The 17,581-nt window shown below is 46.5% G+C and overlaps 1 protein-coding gene across 1 annotated transcript in view; it reads right to left on the bottom strand.

Moving 5' to 3' along the window:
• P3H4 (prolyl 3-hydroxylase family member 4 (inactive)) overlaps positions 1–17,581 on the bottom strand; it is a 117,335-nt gene that overhangs the window by 59,852 nt on the left and 39,902 nt on the right. The window contains exon 2 of the mRNA XM_086924159.1: positions 10,282–10,431. Coding sequence (XP_086780285.1) covers positions 10,282–10,431 — 150 coding nt within the window. The remainder of the gene's footprint in view (positions 1–10,281; positions 10,432–17,581) is intronic.

Below are 17,581 nucleotides of genomic sequence, written 5' to 3'. Positions count from 1 at the left end.
ACTTTTAGTTAAATTGGTTCAGCACATAAAATTCAAAAGGAATTGGTGTCATTTTAAAGCTCCCATTTACTTTTCAGAAGGATCCAGAGTTCCTCTGAGGTTAGTCTTGTTTCTAAAAAGCATGACGCAGGTAGTTACACGCAGCAACCCGAGCAGCATATGGGATATAAAAGAATCCTTTGCCCACTTGAAATTCTTACCATCAAAATCAACAGTCATTAAATAATAGAGGTCCCCCATATTGTGCTGCATGGCCTTATATAACAACAAAAACATACATAGTCACCCTCCTCTCCCCGAGGGCCGTCTACTCCTTTCATGCGGGATGGACAGATATGAGCATAAATTATTCACAACAAAAATCAAAAGCAGAGAAAAGAACAGGGATAGCTTATTGTGTAATATTCTGAGTATGACAGCTTGCTTCACCAGCAATTACGGAAACCAGACGGCAGGCAGAGATAGTGTCAAACAAGTAACGGAGCTCAAACATGAGTTGTAAAGTAAATGATGCGCGCGCGCTTGGGATAGCAGTCTTCACTTTTCAAGCACTACACTCGTGCTTCTGGCGCGCCGCTGCTTGCACCCGCAAGGTGGATGCCGCCACAAGCACGAGTGCAATGCTAGAAAAGTGAAGACCGATGGCTAAAGGCCCTCCTAGACATGCGCGCTGCCTAGGTGGGACCTAAAAAGAGGGTAGTAGCTGTGCAGTCAAGTGCTATTCAGCAGCAACCAGGCATATGAATGACAAATGTTGCAAAGAATGAGGATGAATGTGAAAAGCCCAAATCAGACATCAAATGAGACACATAAAATGTAGCCTTCTTTCAAAAGAAAAACATCCACAACCTCCAGAAAACACCATAAATCCTGAATATCAAATTGGAACAGTGAGGAAATCAACCTGACATGAAAGAAATCGAGAAATAAAAGTACATTCTATGCCAAGAAGTCTTCACCCGGACGAGCCAGATAGAGCCATTCACTTGCACACATTAAAAGCGCAAAGGAAAGACAAGTCACGATTTTTAAACTGCACTGTTTAACTGCATACCTGCAAACCTGCAAACGCTTTCCTTAACCCTCCCAAGCCCAGTTCCGTCGCGGCATTTGCCGTTTGTGCGGAGGGCCCCAGGGAGAAGATTCATACTTCCGCTTGCACTACTTCCGGGAGGGGCAGCGCTCTAGTTGTGGAGCTCCCCACTGTATTTAAGGTGCAAGCCAAGCGCACGCGCGCAGCTACTCTATCGGCCCCCTGAACAGATAGGCAAGTTCACTGATTCTCTCCCCTCTTACGTCGCTGAGTTAGCTCTGTCCCCTGCAAACTTCACGGTGCTGGGAGACATTAACGTCCACCTAGATGACCGTACTGACCAAAAAGCAAAGGCTATTTTGACCAACTTAGCAGCTCTTCAAATTATGCAGAAGGGTTTCGCACCCACTCACACCAAAGGCCATCTGTTAGACGTGGTACTCAGCAATGATCATAAGCTCCACGTAGGCCCCCCAATCCCCCTTCCCTGGACCCACCACCTACTGGTGCCATTAGACAGGGAAAACCTAATTCCTCCCCCGGTTCTAACCCCTGCCCCGCTGATGGGGAGGAATTGGTTGAAGGTCTCCGCAGGCCAATGTGCACATTCCCTCACAGTCACCCCCTCACCAACAGGGGATGACCCGGACTCGACTAACAGGAACTTCAATACGTGGATACAGACCTCGCTGGACTCTGTAGCCCCCTTGAAAAACCCACACAGAAAAACGAAGTCTAAAGAAGCACAATGGTACACCTCAAAATTGAGAGAGCTAAAACAAAGGTGTCGGAAGCTAGAAAGGGATTGGAGGCAGACATCAGGGGTGGAAGGTAGAACGAATTACAGAGAGGCAATCAGGAAGTACAAGGCTTCCCTCCCTTGTCCGACCGCATATCCGGCGGCGGAACATTTCACCCTGAACACGCCTCCCTGACGCCTAGAAGCACTACCTTCTCGCGTCGTTTAATGTTTATACCCGATAAGGACCGGGTTGGAACTATCACCGGTCCCACGATACTGCCTGCAGCCTAACTTCAACAGCCCTGAAGAGTCACGGGTCTACCCCATTATTGACGAAACACGCGTCGGCTGTTTTTTTTGTGAAACAAATACTCACACCGGATGAATTAAAAACAATTAAGATAACAACATTGGAGTTTGATCTTATCCTTCCACTTGAATGATACAAGACCCTACCTATGAACTAACCCAGGTTGTGTGCGCTTGACTTTGTTTTGCATGTATACAAAAGGTGGAGCTCCTCTCCCCTTTCTTTTCTCAGAGACCAGGGTTATCTCTGATCAAGAAGCACCAACCACCCAAAACTCACAATCACATTCTGACCACTACCTGTTGAGCACCACTTTTTTCTGAACACTCTCATAACCCTTCGCTGAACTTTGCATTGCATACTAAATGTTCAGAATTAAATAGGCCCTGCTACTAGATAACTAGTCATGCATAATTTACATTGCTCAACAAGCTACAGCTAGCCAGAATAAAAATCTCAGTGAACACAGTGTTGACAAAAACAGCATTAAAGCTCTTCATTGGCACCTTGTGCATTGCATGATACATTTATTCAGGATTAAGGGGCCTGCTAACCAAAAATAAACTGGTCCTTCAAAATGCTTTGATCAAAGCATTCTGACCAATCAGACATCCAAACTGCCTGACGGCATATCCTTAGTCATTCATGGCACTGGGCTCAGGAACAATCCTAATCCAATTCTGAAGGCAAAGATAAAACACCCGCTCTACATAAAACCACTGGAAACAAAGAGAGTTTGTTAAAAGAATCATTAATAATTAACTTCTATTTCCAACCCCGATCTCTTCTAGACCGATTCAAAATAGACCACATCAACTGAACCCCTTTGATTATACAATCTTCTTTTGTCCCAAAAATGACATTCTATCCTCCGTACCCCGAGATATCCACTTCTAGCCTGTCTGCAGTGTTCGTTTGAGGTGGTCACATGGAACCTAACACATAGATGAAAAGGCACTTAAAATGTTTGGCTCAATTGAGAAAGCAACAGGTGGATTTTAAAGTGCTCTGTACACATCTCATCAGCTTAGTAAAATAGACACAAGATGATGGAGGGGTGAGAGGTGATGTAATGCCTAGTTTTAAATTTCAGGTCACAATTTGCAAATGGGATACTGCTATGTGGGTTTTCGACATGTAGTGATAAGCAGAGACAACGATTCAAGCTGTAGCTTGGAATTATTCCCTGATGCCACTGTTTTTCTTGATGGTTGTTGTTTTTATTTGAAATCTTTTTTTATTTAACCAGCTTGCACTATTTTAACAGATTACCTTGGATTACCAACCTGGATCATTAACTGTTGCAGAAGAGACACTGGTACCTGAAAGCAGTAATTACAAACCTATCTAACCTGTAGGGTCAGCACTCCACTAGCTCACAGTTGCTATTAGGAGCACATTTAAAGCATATGTGTGCCACATAAAACACGCTATAAACCAGATTCTATTGCTCAGTACCAAATATTGCAAATATTAACCAGCATTCTTGCTAAGAACGTCTTCGATTGGACGTGTGGTTGAATCTAAATTTTAACAATCTGAGTCTAAATGGAGAGCACTTCTCTTTCCAAAAGCAATTGAAAGAAATTGCATTATAATTTGGGGTGGGTGACTACCCACTTCAAGAATTAATCACAACCTTTGTGAGGGTGAACCCTCAAAGTTACAAAATTAACCTGAGCTCAGCACCCTGGTAGCTTAACAGACAAGCTCAATTTAGGGCAATGTGTAAAGTATTTATGCAGTACTCAAACAGTAATATAGTCAAAATGCAGAACAATAAAACTTCCACACCGAATTAGAAACAGACTACAATTTAATAAAACAACACAAAAATCCAATAAGGAGAACCATAGATATGAAATTTTAAAGATACAAGAGAAAAAGGTCACCAAAAACCAAAGCGCCAATGATAGTCGAGGACCGAGGCTCAATTTTATGAGATGCACGGGTTGGATAGACTAACCAGGTTTGTCCCAGTCAAAGGTTTTAACTTCAGACTCAGTTGTTTAAGTCCCAATCAACCACAGAAGTACACTTTTAGAGCCCCTCCAGGACATCAGGGGGACCAGTTATAGACTCACAGGGTGTCAGGTAAAGGCTACCAGCAGGGTCCAGTCCAGGTCCATTTACAACTGGCCAGCAGGGTATTTCCAGGAAAAGGCCTCTTGCAGCTTGTCTTCCTGTAGCCACAGTGGAAGAAAGTCAATTGATTCTTAAAGTCCACTTTTTTGTCCTGTGTACAACAGCCAACAGGTCCAGTCCTTCAAGGTTTCTCTCACTTGTGCTCTGAGATCTGGGTGGGGGTGGGTGGAGGGGGGTGTAAAATGGTACTTTAATTATTTTTCTAGCTGGTACCTCTCCTGAGATACAATATTAGCATTTAGTATTGCTTCCTGGTGTTTCTATATAGGCCAGTCAGCATTTCTACAATGAAAAGAGCTTTTGAGGGCTAGTCACTGTAAGGAAATGCTAACTCTACATGCACTACTTCTAAATACTAGGCGCCCTGCCTTTTCAGTTACAAACCTATATAGGGGTGACCGATTAATATTTTTACCTATCAAAAGGGGTTTACTTTGACAGGTTGCAGTGCATGTTTTGCACTGCTACACAATGGTTGGCATTACGCATTATTTGCCCTGCCAGTATAGGTTCTGCAGTCCACTAATAACATGTGACTTCCACGTCCTAGGGTACATTTTGTACCCTATACTAAGAACTTATAGGCAAGTTAAATAGATCAGTTAAGAGTAAGACAATTATACCGTGTTTAAAGGGGAGCACAGGCACTTTACTTCTGGTTAGCAGGGTGTATAATGCACAAAGTTGTAAAGGAAATATTTAGGATCCAGCAAAAGGTGAAAAATACTTCGGGACCACACAGAAAAGGTGCATTTCCTACACTAATCAACACAGTTCCTTCTGCCGGCACCTTAAGAGGTGCGTTTTCTCTCAGTAGCTTTATGAAGTTGGTGTTTATAAATTTGCAGATTGCAGAAAATAACATTTTTTAGAGTGGCCTGAAAGCCAGATGTAATTCCAACTCTGGGAAGTGTATCTACACATTAAATAAATGCACCGGGCAGTGTCAGAGTAGAAGTGTTGTGTGGTAGATGAAGAATGGTTGGCGAGGATACTCTTAGAGCCTTTTATCCAGCACTGACTGGTGACATAACATATGCTGGAAATTGGCCTTAGTGTATTCACACTTTGATATTAGAAATGAAAAATGTTTTTAAAGTAACAGTAAGACTCAAAAGGTTTACAGGCTCTATGTTGGCCTAGATAAAGTAGCTGATGCAGGGATTTTCAAAGTGTACTAGGGGTTAACATGCCTAGTTAATCATTAGGTTCCACCTGCGACAGCACATACACTGCGTGTGCTCTTGCTTACAAAAGATATTGTAAACAACATGGGGCTTGCAGCCCAGCTGTTGATTAACATTTGTTGGCTTCATTGTCCCTCTTATTTACTGTCTTCTAATTGGCCAGAGCATGCTGGCTTCTCTTCCTCTTCTTTCGGCAAGAGCATGGACCAAGTACTGATTGCTTCAGCTTGATTGCTGTCCTTCCGCTGGTTGTGCAGTAATTGAGGTACTAATTTTATTATTTTTTTCTTCCCTGTTGTTCTTGTTGAACCTCTAGCAATTAGTAGCAATGTTTTATTATGCCACATGCACTTTAAAGAAGCCATTTTCTCCTTTGAAATGGATGTTTATTGTGACAACAGATGTGATCTGTTTCCAAATGTATTTTTTCATAAGACATGGGCGCAATCACTTTTTTATGTGATAGTATTTTTTGTCATGTATTTTATTTCTTTTCACACATTCAAAGACTAACCGGTTTGCTCAGAATCCATGAGGTGTTGTGCCAAGACCTAACACATACTGGAAAAGCCAACAGATCTCACCTTTCAGACTATTGGCTCTGCTATTCCCTTTTGTTTATGCTGTACATCATGGGCATTGCCGACTTTGACAATGATTTGTACCCATGCTGTATAACAACGTGACTGCTGTGCTGCATGGTCAAAAATAGTAATTAAAAAGGACTCTGATACATCCAGCACTGATGCACCTTTTAGAAACAAAAAGTGCATTAGCCCTTTCTGCATCATATACCTTTTTGTAAATTAGATTTAGCCAAATTGCAAAGTACCCATGCTGCTGACAGCGTGGCTACAAACCATTGTCCAAGCCAATAGCTCTCATAGGTGAGACCTATTGGATTTAGCAATGCTTGTTTTTCTATGAATCTTTGTCTGAAAACAACTTGCAGCCTGGTCTAACCAATGGATAACTCAACTGCAGTGCTGTCCATCATTATAGAATTCAGCACTAGGAAATCCTTTAAAAGGAAGACTTGGGACAGGATTATTCATTGCCACGGGCATAAGATGGGAGCTGGGTTTGTTAAAAAGGATGTCTGTAATGCCACAAAGGAACTCACTTGGGAAATTTGAATATGGAAAACTATTGACAGTCTGGAAAGAACCAATATTCTTCCAAAGCTGGAGACTAGGTTATCTTGATTAGTATTTATGAAGGTTCTCAAGTCTCTCAATTTTGGCGCATAAGTTTTAATTTTTGTAGTCTCTACAGTGAAGCCAGGTTGACAGATGACGGTATGGAATATTTGCAGTCAGAGGACCCACTGTAGGCCATTCTCCAATGCTTAACTGCAAAGCAATGAATATCTTTGCAACTGTGCATTGTAAAGGCCTAAACAATCTATAGTCCATTGGCAAAGTAAAAATCTATAAGAATTTAAAACCTTGTGTGAACTCTATTAACCATTTTCATAACAGTAGGGAATAGTAAAGCCCAATCCTAGAATAAACTCATTACCGAGCATGAGAGAAGTGCTAAGATTGGTCTGTGCAGGCTGGTTTTGCGCTCACATAGAGACTAGGAGTCCCACCCGGCTGTGCAGCAAAGCTCAGGTTGAAGAAATCTAAGTGTGCATGTTGGCTTGGCCATCCTAAGACACCTGGCCAAACCGATCTGCGCACTTGCAGTGCCCGCCACTACACCGCTCTGCTGCAGCTGCTGTCCGCCAGGACGGCCTCACCCCGTCCTAATACTGGCCAAGACGCTCAGTCAGCTCAGCTGGATGAAAAATAAAATGATGATAAAATTGTTTTATTATCATTTTATTTTACATGCTCGAATTTGCTGGCTGTCAGGCAGTGGAGCGACGCTCCTCCCCCTTAACAGAGGAGCCACCGGTGGGTCAAAAGCTCAATTTTAGATAATAATAAGTCACCCATGTGTAAGTCTTGCGGCATACAAAGCAGGGTATGGTACTTAAAAGTAGGGCATGTAGAAATTCAATGTTGAAATGTCCTCATAGTGACTAGTACCCATAAGCTATTTTTCACTGTGGCAAGCCTAGCTGTTCTATGCAGAAAGCTACAGTACAGATTAAAAATCCCAATACTGTATCTCTGCAATGGAACTAACTAGAATAATGTAACTTCTATTTTTAATATAGCCTGTCGTAGCGGGCTATACTGGCCATTAAAGGCGCGCTCCAACGTTAAATTCGGCTCAGGTCTTTAGCAAGGGAGCTGGACTTTAATGCCGGTATGGCCCAGCTATGGAGGGCTATAAGGCTATTAGACCATTACGCCACTAGAGGGCAGATAAAACTAAGGCCAGACGGAACCCAGAGGGGATTAAAATCCCCTCGGGCTCTGTGAGGCCTTTGTTCACAGCAACACCTGTGAACGACAACATTGAAATGTTGATGTTCTGGGCATCTACCGGCCATTAGAAGCCTGGAGCACTTCATTGTTTTCAAAGGTGTGAAGTGCATCCCAGGAGGAAACAATAAACTCCTCTGAGCCTCCCAAATATGCAGGGTGGAGCTCGGAGAATTCTTTTTTATATTACAGTATCAAATCCTGCTGGAATGTCAGTTCCTGCTGGACAGGTCAGCTGGGGTTACAAATAACCCTTTGGGGTGCACTTGAAAGGAAGGGCACCAGAATGCATAAACAATTCTTGTGTATCCAATATCAGGTTGCTTCAAAGCTCTAGGTTTGTTATACCAGACTTCTGTTATTGGGTTTAGTGTGGGTATACTGAGTGCCCCAAACTGGATTTTAAGTCCAATATGGGAGGACACCAGATTTGCCATAGTGTACACCCCACATACACCTCCAGTCCCCTGAGCCCAAGTTTGGCCAGGCCAAAGACTTTCACCATATTCAAAATGCTCATAATGGGTAGGGTTGACGAAAGGACCTTATACCCCATTGGTTAGGGTGTGCCCAGGAGGTATTGACGCCCACCAGCCCATGCCATTCATAAATGTAGCATTTCCAGGAACCTACTTCAAAACATGTCTGGGTATGAGGGTGATCAGAAGAGAACTTAGCCTAATTTCTGCCACCTGAGAAAAGCCTAGAAGATTGGACCTGCTCTCTCTTGCACCTTGGACAAAGAAGTGGATTCCAATGGTGGGTTGTAAGGCAGACCTCCTGTTAAAGCAACAGGGACACAGCAAGCTACTAGAGGCCTTTTCATGCAACAGCCCGGCTAACTAGTGACAAATGGACCTGGATTGCACCCTGCTGTTTGGCCTCTGCCCGACACCTTGTGAGTCTCTAAGTGGCTCCAATGATGTCCAAGGGGCATTTAGAAGCGTACTGCTATGGTGGATTGAGACTTAAAGTACGAAAGTCACAAGGTAATTTCTTTAACCAGGATTAACATGGTTGGTGTATCCAACCTGTGCTCCATCGCTGTCAGTGCCATATTGCGAATAGGTTCCGGTTAACTGTGACCATTGACTGTCACTGGCATTTTGTACTTCTTGGCACTATTCCTATTTGAAACTTTGGAAATTCATAGCTTCAATTCGCCTTATTGGATTTTTAGTATTATTTTGTTTATTAGATTTTGCTCTTTTTTTCTAATTCAGTTTAGTATTTTTAAAAATTTCGGCTTTATTACTTTTTTGGTACTGCATAAATACTGAGCATGTTTGCCTAAGTTAAATCTTTCTGCTTTATGCTATAGCTACCAGGGGTTTGAGCTCAGGTTAATTTAGTAACTTTGCAGGCTTACCCTGACATCGCTTGTGATTATTCCTTGATGTGGGTAGTCATCCTCCCCAAATAATTATATAATTTATTACAGTATGCCTAAAGAAAAAGCGCACAAATGTACACTACATATATGGCTTATCTCACATCATGCGTCAGCATTTGCTCATTTACTTAGTACAGACACTCAGATATAGACTCTACAATACATTTACAAAAATATATATATAACAGGATCCTTTTCATGTGAGATTAATCTGGGTAAGTAACATCAGTCAAGTGCAAAAACGTATTAATAATAACTTAGTAGTGCTCAATCTGCATATATTATGTGGGAAAGAGCACTGTACCTTCTTAAACCTGATATTAGCCATCTAGAATGTTTGCATCAAAAAGTAGAATTTCGTTTTCAAAAATAGTTTTCATGCTTACAAAAAATACAGAAAATAAAGATTGGCTTCCCCAGAGTTTTGGTACATTATTATCAGGGCCACTGTAATTATGCAATTGTGCGTCTGCATTTTTCGCATAGTTATGGATTTCCCACATTATCCACATAATCCATCATCTGCTTCATAATATTCAGGTTTTACCCCCGTAAAAATGTGTTTCTAGCTAAAAACGGTTCAAAAGTTGCAAAAAATGCAGCAACACAGTGGAAGGCCCTTTGCAAAGGTGACTGGTCACCTATCTCTTGCCTATTGGTATGTTTGAGCATCAAACTGGTACTAATGAGGTGCAACCGATGCCCAGAAATGGTTAACAAGTGTAAAATTGACAGAATGTTAAAGTACTAATTTCAGAATTGTGCTGCATTATGTGCCTCTTCTTGCCGCATAATTTGGCCCACTCCTGCCGCATAACTCCAGTGGCCCTGATTATTATACACCACTGCACTGCCTTTGGCTTTAATTATAAATGTCGGCATTACAACTAATTCAATACATAAACTAAATAACGCCAACGGGTTGAGTCAGCACTAAAGAACACATGGCCAAGGCTTTAATGGTCACACCAAGACCTCAGAAGAAGGTCTGGTACCCATGGGTACCACCTACTGCCTCTACTTGGAATAAGCAAACACACAGGTGCTACAATTTCATCTAGCATAACCATGAGCCCATTGAATCTCAACTTACTTCATAGGTGTGAGCCTCTATATCTATCAGAAACTCGTCGACGTCCAGCAAAGACTTGTAGTAGTTCATGTACCTCAAGGTCATCTCGTGCTTGGGGTTCTTCTGCAGGTAGGTGTGAGCTGCTGAGACAGCCTTTTCAATCTTGTTGGCCTAGAAGAAGGATACACATAGACCTCCATGAACTGCAGCATTAATCTTTGGTAACTTAACAAAAGCATGAATCACAGGGAAACATAATTGGATTTAATGTTTATTTTGTTGCTGAGAACAAATTCAGTTTTTGGACAAATTAAAAAAATCATGGATGTTAATTTGTCATCTGCCCACTAAATACTTATGTTTTCTTTGATAATTTCTTGCATTTTAGCATCTAGAAAGAAATATGTATTGTTCTAATTAACCCAGGCTTTTTTCAAATTTGTTATAAAGAATTGACTGATCAATTAATAAGCAATACCCATCCCCAAAAGAGAACAAGCACTGGTGCACAAGGTATAAAAGGCTCATCCAATGTAAACAGATGTAAAGCAGGGCAATTTCAGCTCAAACCTCTTGCCCAGTTTTTAGTCTAACTAGTTTTCACTTGCGCCATTCTTTCACATACCTGTTGGAAGTAGGAAAAGTTATGGATTTTGTTGGGTCTGATATCTCAAGGGTTTGGACCAAATGTTAACGTTTTAAGAGAAAAAACAGGATTTCCTTGTTGAAAGCATTAACGGTAATGTGGCGGTTGGACCTTGGGAGCAGTGGGTATGTGCTTCTGAGTCTATGACTCTGTTGCATCTTGTTCCTGTTGATCACATGGAACTCCATTGATGTCATGCTGCCTGGAGCGATGACATCATGGGATTCCATGTCAGACGTTGGGGGCGGTTTGTGCCTGACCGAGATGGGAGGTTGCAATCAATAACAGAGCTTTCTTACCTTGCAGCGGAGTGTCCTCATTATTACCAGATTATTTGGCGACAGGGGAAATTCCCGTGGTCAGGCACTGATTCCACGTCCTGACAGAGCAACCTGCATCATCTGAGGAGGGCGGCTGCAGCAAAGGTACAACCCAGACCTGGATAGCTGCTCCGGTGTATTTGTGGCCTGAGTTTATGGTGGAAAGGCTGGTCCCTGTGTTCTACAGAGCGGCGTCCAGTGGAATGGCGTCCTGAGTAGTGGCGTATGATTATTTGGTGAAGGGTAATCGCAGACTATCACACCGCTTCCTTTTTGCTTCACGATACCCTGCGCTTGACCGCCACTGTGTGGTGAAGCTTTCAATATTCTTTTCAATATGGGGGGCGCTAGAGGGCGCACTGCGAGATGGCTGACTTCTAAGTCGGCTCCGCCGGACGGGCGCATCTCATCGGAACCCCTGGCCCCAGAACTGTCCCGATCCTCACGCAAACCGGCGAAATGGATGGCTGACGGGCTCGCCTACACGCTGTGACGGTCCCAGCCGGGACTAAAGCCGCACGCCAGAGAAAACGGCAAGACCACTCGCGGACCGGACCGGCTCCCCAAAATGGCGGACAGCGACCGGGATGTCCGCGAATGAAACCCAGCGATACCGCCGCTGGACGGCCACAGGATGAACCTCCCCCTGGCACGCTAGCAAGGGGCTGCTAGAAACGGCGACTTACAGGTACGAGGTGCCTGCAGACCATGCAGAAATCCCGGCGGACGATGTGCGTTCCACGGCGGCCAAAATGGCGGCGGCGGTGAAACGCAAACTCGAAGACCCTGCGCCAGGCGATAACAGCTCCCAGTATCCTGCACTGATGGGCCAAAAGGCGCGGAAACACTTCTATGCGTAGCTACTGCGGCGCATTGGAAGGAGAAGCGACTGGAGGTAAACGGCGCGGAGCGCGCAGGCTGGAAGCTGCTAACCACTGCTGACTGCCGCCCTGAGGGGACATACTAGACCCGCGAGTGCAAGCGCGACTACCTCACACGGCCAGGGAAGAGCGCGGCGAGCGCCCTATACCATCCACACCACCGCAGGACACTCCTACATGGCGCGCTGGGCTGACCTGCACCGCGACTGAGCAATGAGCATGGCCTGATGAGTGGGGCTTTGGCGCGGAGGGCGACTGGAGCACTGCTACGACGTACACGGACAACGGCCAAGCCGGCAACCCCAACGAGCTCACCAGTCTCCAGCTCAGCTGACCCCCAGGGCACAATGGGCAAGCCGGACAAACAACAGTCAAAGCTGCCCTTCGAAGCAAGGAAGCAAGCGACGAAAACGGGCGCTGCCCACGATGCTGACGGAGACCAGGCACTAGAGGAAGGAACTGGCATGGAAGCAGTATTGAGGGCTATCCAGCAGAGCCTGCACGACATGAATGGCAAGATGGACAGTGTCGTGGCGCGGGTAGACTCTCTATCTAACACGCTGGAGAAACACGAGGAGAGGCTGACGGAGGCAGAGCGCAGGATATCCTCGATGGAGGATCACTCCAGAGACACCGACAAAACGCACAGCGCTCTTGAGAGGACCCTGGAAACCTTGAAGGCAAAGGTGGAGGACCAGGAAGCGAGGTCCCGCCGCAACAACGTGCGCATTTCGGGCCTGCCGGAATCGACCAACACGGGCAAGATGGAGACGTACGTGGAGGGCCTGCTGAAGGACATCTTTGGGGCTGGCAGCTTCTCTGAGGTCTTCCTGATCGAACGTGCTCATCGCTCTCTGGCCCCCACTCCGAAACCAGGGGCTCCGCCTCGCATAATTATCGCCAGAGTACTCAACTACAGAGACAGGGACACTATACTTCGGCTGGCGAGGGAGAAGGGAGCCATTACACATCAGGGCAACTCGCTGGAGTTCTACCCAGACCACACAATGGCGGTACAACAGGCCAGGAAGGAGTTTGCTCCTGTAAAGAAGAAACTTCGAGAGCTGGATATCGGATACGCGATGCTGTACCCTGCAAAGCTTAAAATTCTGACGGATGGCAAGCCGGTGGTCCTCACGACGGTACAAGCCGCACAGGAATATATAAAGACCCTCATCAAACGTCGGAAACATCAAGAGAATGCGGGCAGAATGAGCGACAACGACTGAAGACAGGATGGCGCGCCGAGCGTCTTTTGATCAGACAGCTTCAGCACTGCTGGCGACACACGACGGGCACTGCGAATTGGGTGAAACTTACCGTGATACGCCACAAGACTGGGACTCCCACTGCTGTCGGACTATGAACGGGAGCTGTACAGGGCGAAAACGCAGTGAGTACTATGTGGTGACTTTAATCTAGTACCTACACAGGAACATTGGGGCCTTCGCTGGCAAAGGACAAGTGGCTAGCACGATAAGCTATGTACGGCCATACTGGGGTGCCCTGAGACACTGACATTGGGGGGATTGGCATCACCCACGAGCGTTCCTGTACTGTGGGGGGCTGAGAAGAGCGATGATGGTCACTAAGTGCCTGCGGGGGATCGGGGGCGGGATGGGGGGGATAGGGTGTAAACATTGTCGATTTAACTAGCATGCAAATTGCGCCCGTCCACATCCACTATGTGGATGGAGATGTGTGCTTCGGGCGGCACCCCCAGGAGGGTGTTCCCCACGAAAAGTTTACTCACAGTTTTGAAGTTCGGGGGGGAATGGCTTTGGCAAAGTTTGGGTGCTGAAGTGGGTGGGGGGGGGATGGGGAAGCGGATTGTGATAACTATGTTTGCTCTGTGTCTGAGAAGCATTGCGACCTCTTTTACTGCCTTCACTGCATTTGTCAGGGATGCGCTGTTTCATAGATGGCCGCACAGACTACGCGACGCACAATATCACTGTAACGCATGCTAATGGCGCGCCTTGACACGCTCAACTTCATAACATGGAATGTCAGGGGGCTGGGGAACCCAAAAAAGAAAAGGCAAATGTTTGCGTACTTTGACAGGATTAGGGTCGATGTGGCCTTCCTACAAGAAACTCACATGGCACCCACTTCCACACGCGGGCTGGGCAACAAATGGGCAGAATCCACCACTGGCTCCTACTACTCATCATACTCCCGCGGCGTCAGCATACTGATAAAAAAAGGGACTCACTTCAAAATCACTGACACGCACACTGACCCAGGAGGGCGCTTTGTAATAGTGGTAGGCGAGACGAGACACCATAAATTGGCACTTGTGAATGTGTATGGCCCGAACATAGATGATGCAGGTTTTTTTGAAAGGCTGTGGCATATTGTGGCTGGTGTTCAAGCGGACAATGTTATCTGGGGAGGGGATTTCAACGTCACGTTAAAGGATGGGCTCGACAGGGCAGCACACACACTGGAACAACACACCAAGGCGAGGGGAATGCTACTTGACGTAATGTCTGACTTGCATGTCAGTGACTTGTGGAGGATACTACACCCGGGAGAGCAGGTGGCCACACACGTGAATGCTGCGAACAAGAGCTGGTCCAGACTGGACTTCTGGCTGGCCACACAGGACGTTCTCACCTGGGTGGAACAGATAACGCATCTCCCGAGAACGCTGTCAGATCACAGTCCTGTGCTCCTACGGTTACGAATTCCACACTATGTCCCACCGCCCTACACCTGGCGCTTCAACGCGCAGGCTCTGCGCGACCCGCTTTATGTGGATACAGTCCAAAAAGCGATCACCGACTACTTCGACCTAAACACCCCCACCACGGAGGACCCGTGCCTCCTATGGGAAGCTTTTAAAGCGACTATACGGGGCGTGTGCATTAACACATCTGCTGGTATACTGAAAGACATTCGTCACCAACTTAGTAGGAGGGAGGAGATGCTTAGGGACCTGGAACAGCGCTACACGAACACTGGGGACACAGCACTACTGAGTGACATACAATCCATACTGCTAGAATATAACACGTTTGCTGATGACGAACTCAAATATATTTTCAAGAGAACAACGGCCAGACGCTATGGGGAGGGAGGTAGACCGGGCAGGGCCTTGGCGGAAAAGATTTGTTCGGGCAGGGCGACACAACATATAGCGACCATACGCACTAAACAGGGCACACGCGCACACGACATGCCAACCATTATGGGTGAATTCAGGGAATCCTATGGGGCTCTATATGAGGCCAGAGCACAGGTGCCACGGGAGGAGATACTAGAATACATGGCTGATGTTGAGATTGCCTGGTTGGCGGACGGACACAGGGAATATCTAGCTAGGCCCCTTACGACACAGGAAGTCATCGACACCATCAAAAGACTCCCTAATGGCAAAGCGCCGGGCCCAGACGGCTTCGTCATAGAATTCTATAAAATGTACGCTAGCACGCTGGCACCTCATCTAGTAAATTTGTACGAGGCCGCCCATGAAGCCCAAACCCTACCACCGTCAATGCGCGAGGCGTTGATCATTGCCATTCTGAAACCTGGTAAAGACGAAGAACAGTGCGACTCATACCGCCCTCTTTCATTGATAAACGTTGACACCAAGATCCTGGCCAGCATCCTGGCGGACCGACTGAAGCCATTAATGCCGATGTTAATAAGACCGGACCAGGCGGGTTTCATCCCGGACCGGTCCACTGCGCATAACACTCGCACCCTTTTTGCTCTGGCGCACTACCTGGCACCGGATATCAAAGCGGTAGCTGTCCTACTGGACGCGGCTAAGGCATTCGATACGATTGCCTGGCCGTTCCTACATGCAGTCCTACTCCGGATGGGGTTCCCCCCCTTATTTATCGGCTGGATCACGATGCTGTACTCGGGCCTGACGGCCCGCATACGGGTAAACAAACATCTATCATCACCGATCATCATTGGGCGCGGCACCAGGCAAGGCTGCCCCCTGTCGCCTATGCTGTTTGCCCTTATACTGGAACCGCTGGCGTGTAAAATAAGACAGCATCACCACTACTCCGCTATTCAGCTACCCACACGACCCATACACATTGCCCTGTACGCGGACGACATGGTCTTATACGTAAAAAACCCGGAGTCCAACCTTAACCCCCTAATGCGGGAATACATTAAATTCGGCCAATACTCAGGGCTCCACATTAATTGGAGCAAGTCCCTCGTACTCCCACTGACAGATGGCACCCAGCCCACGCAACTGGATTATCCCATGGAATGGCAGGAGGAACCGACAAAGTACCTAGGCGTCTGGTTCCACAGGGACCCAGAGCTCGTAATCCGCACCAACTATGGGAGGGCTGTCTCTGCTTTGGAAGACAAGGTCAAGAGATGGATCGGTCTACCGCTCTCTCTGGCGGACAGGCTTGCCATTGTGAAGATGGTGCTCCTGCCAAAATTCTTATATCTTTTCAATAATATACCTATTAAGCCCCCGGCGGAGGTGTTCCGTAACATTAAATCCCTCATCCTTTCCCTCATCTGGGCGGGTAAACAGGCTAGATTAGACCTGCAAACATTGACGCTCCCATACGCCAAAGGTGGATTCAAAGTGCCGGACATCTACCTGTACTATCAGTGTGCACAGGCGCAATATGCGCATTACTGGTTTCACGAAATTCCCTTTCTGACACACGTGGCTGTGGAACATGGAGATGCTGACCCCATCCCACTAACGAGCATTCTTACACACAAACGCCCCAGGCTACACGACCATGATATAAACCCTGTGAACACCACGATAGATGCATGGAGGACACTTAGCAAGATGGCGCACTGCACACCAATCTATGCACCGACACTCCCATTGGCTCACCACCCGGCACTGTCTGTCACGCAAGAACAGGTGGGGATGGATCTTCTTAAGCGCGCAGGCATAGACACCCTTGGGGATCTGTACAAAGAAGGGCAGTTTGTACAGTTGAACCAACTCACATACATCCAGAACCCGACTCTGTTGTTTAGCTTCAACTATTTTAGGCTACAGAGGGCGGTGAAGGAACACTTTGTGTCTTTTCCAGCAGAACCACAAGAGCTCGCACCACTGACACTTGTAATCAACACTCCCTCAGCGGCACACTTGGTATCTCGACTGTACCGCTGCGCACAATCTAGCAATGGTGGCTCCTCAACAAGAGCCAGGGAGAAATGGCAAACAGCACTGGGGGAAGATCTCACGGAAGCGGACTGGGAGGCCTCCTGCATGCTTACGGGGATGCTGACGCCTAACGGGAATCTTAGACTGATCCACTATAAGTATTTGCACCAGATGTACCACACCCCTGCACGTCTACACAGATATGGTCTGAGAGACGACTCTAGATGCACTAGGTGCGGGCAGGAACATGCGGATTTCATCCACTTGGCATGGCACTGCGCTGTGATAGCACGTTACTGGGACCAGGTGATACGGACACTCAACACTATGCTGGGGGCCCAATTGCCATGCACTG

This window comes from Lissotriton vulgaris, chromosome 5 (genome assembly GCF_964263255.1).
Source record: "Lissotriton vulgaris chromosome 5, aLisVul1.2, whole genome shotgun sequence".
Lineage (NCBI taxonomy): Eukaryota > Metazoa > Chordata > Amphibia > Caudata > Salamandridae > Lissotriton > Lissotriton vulgaris.
Note: the sequence above shows the minus strand (reverse complement) of the source record. Positions and strands in the feature narration are given on the sequence as shown.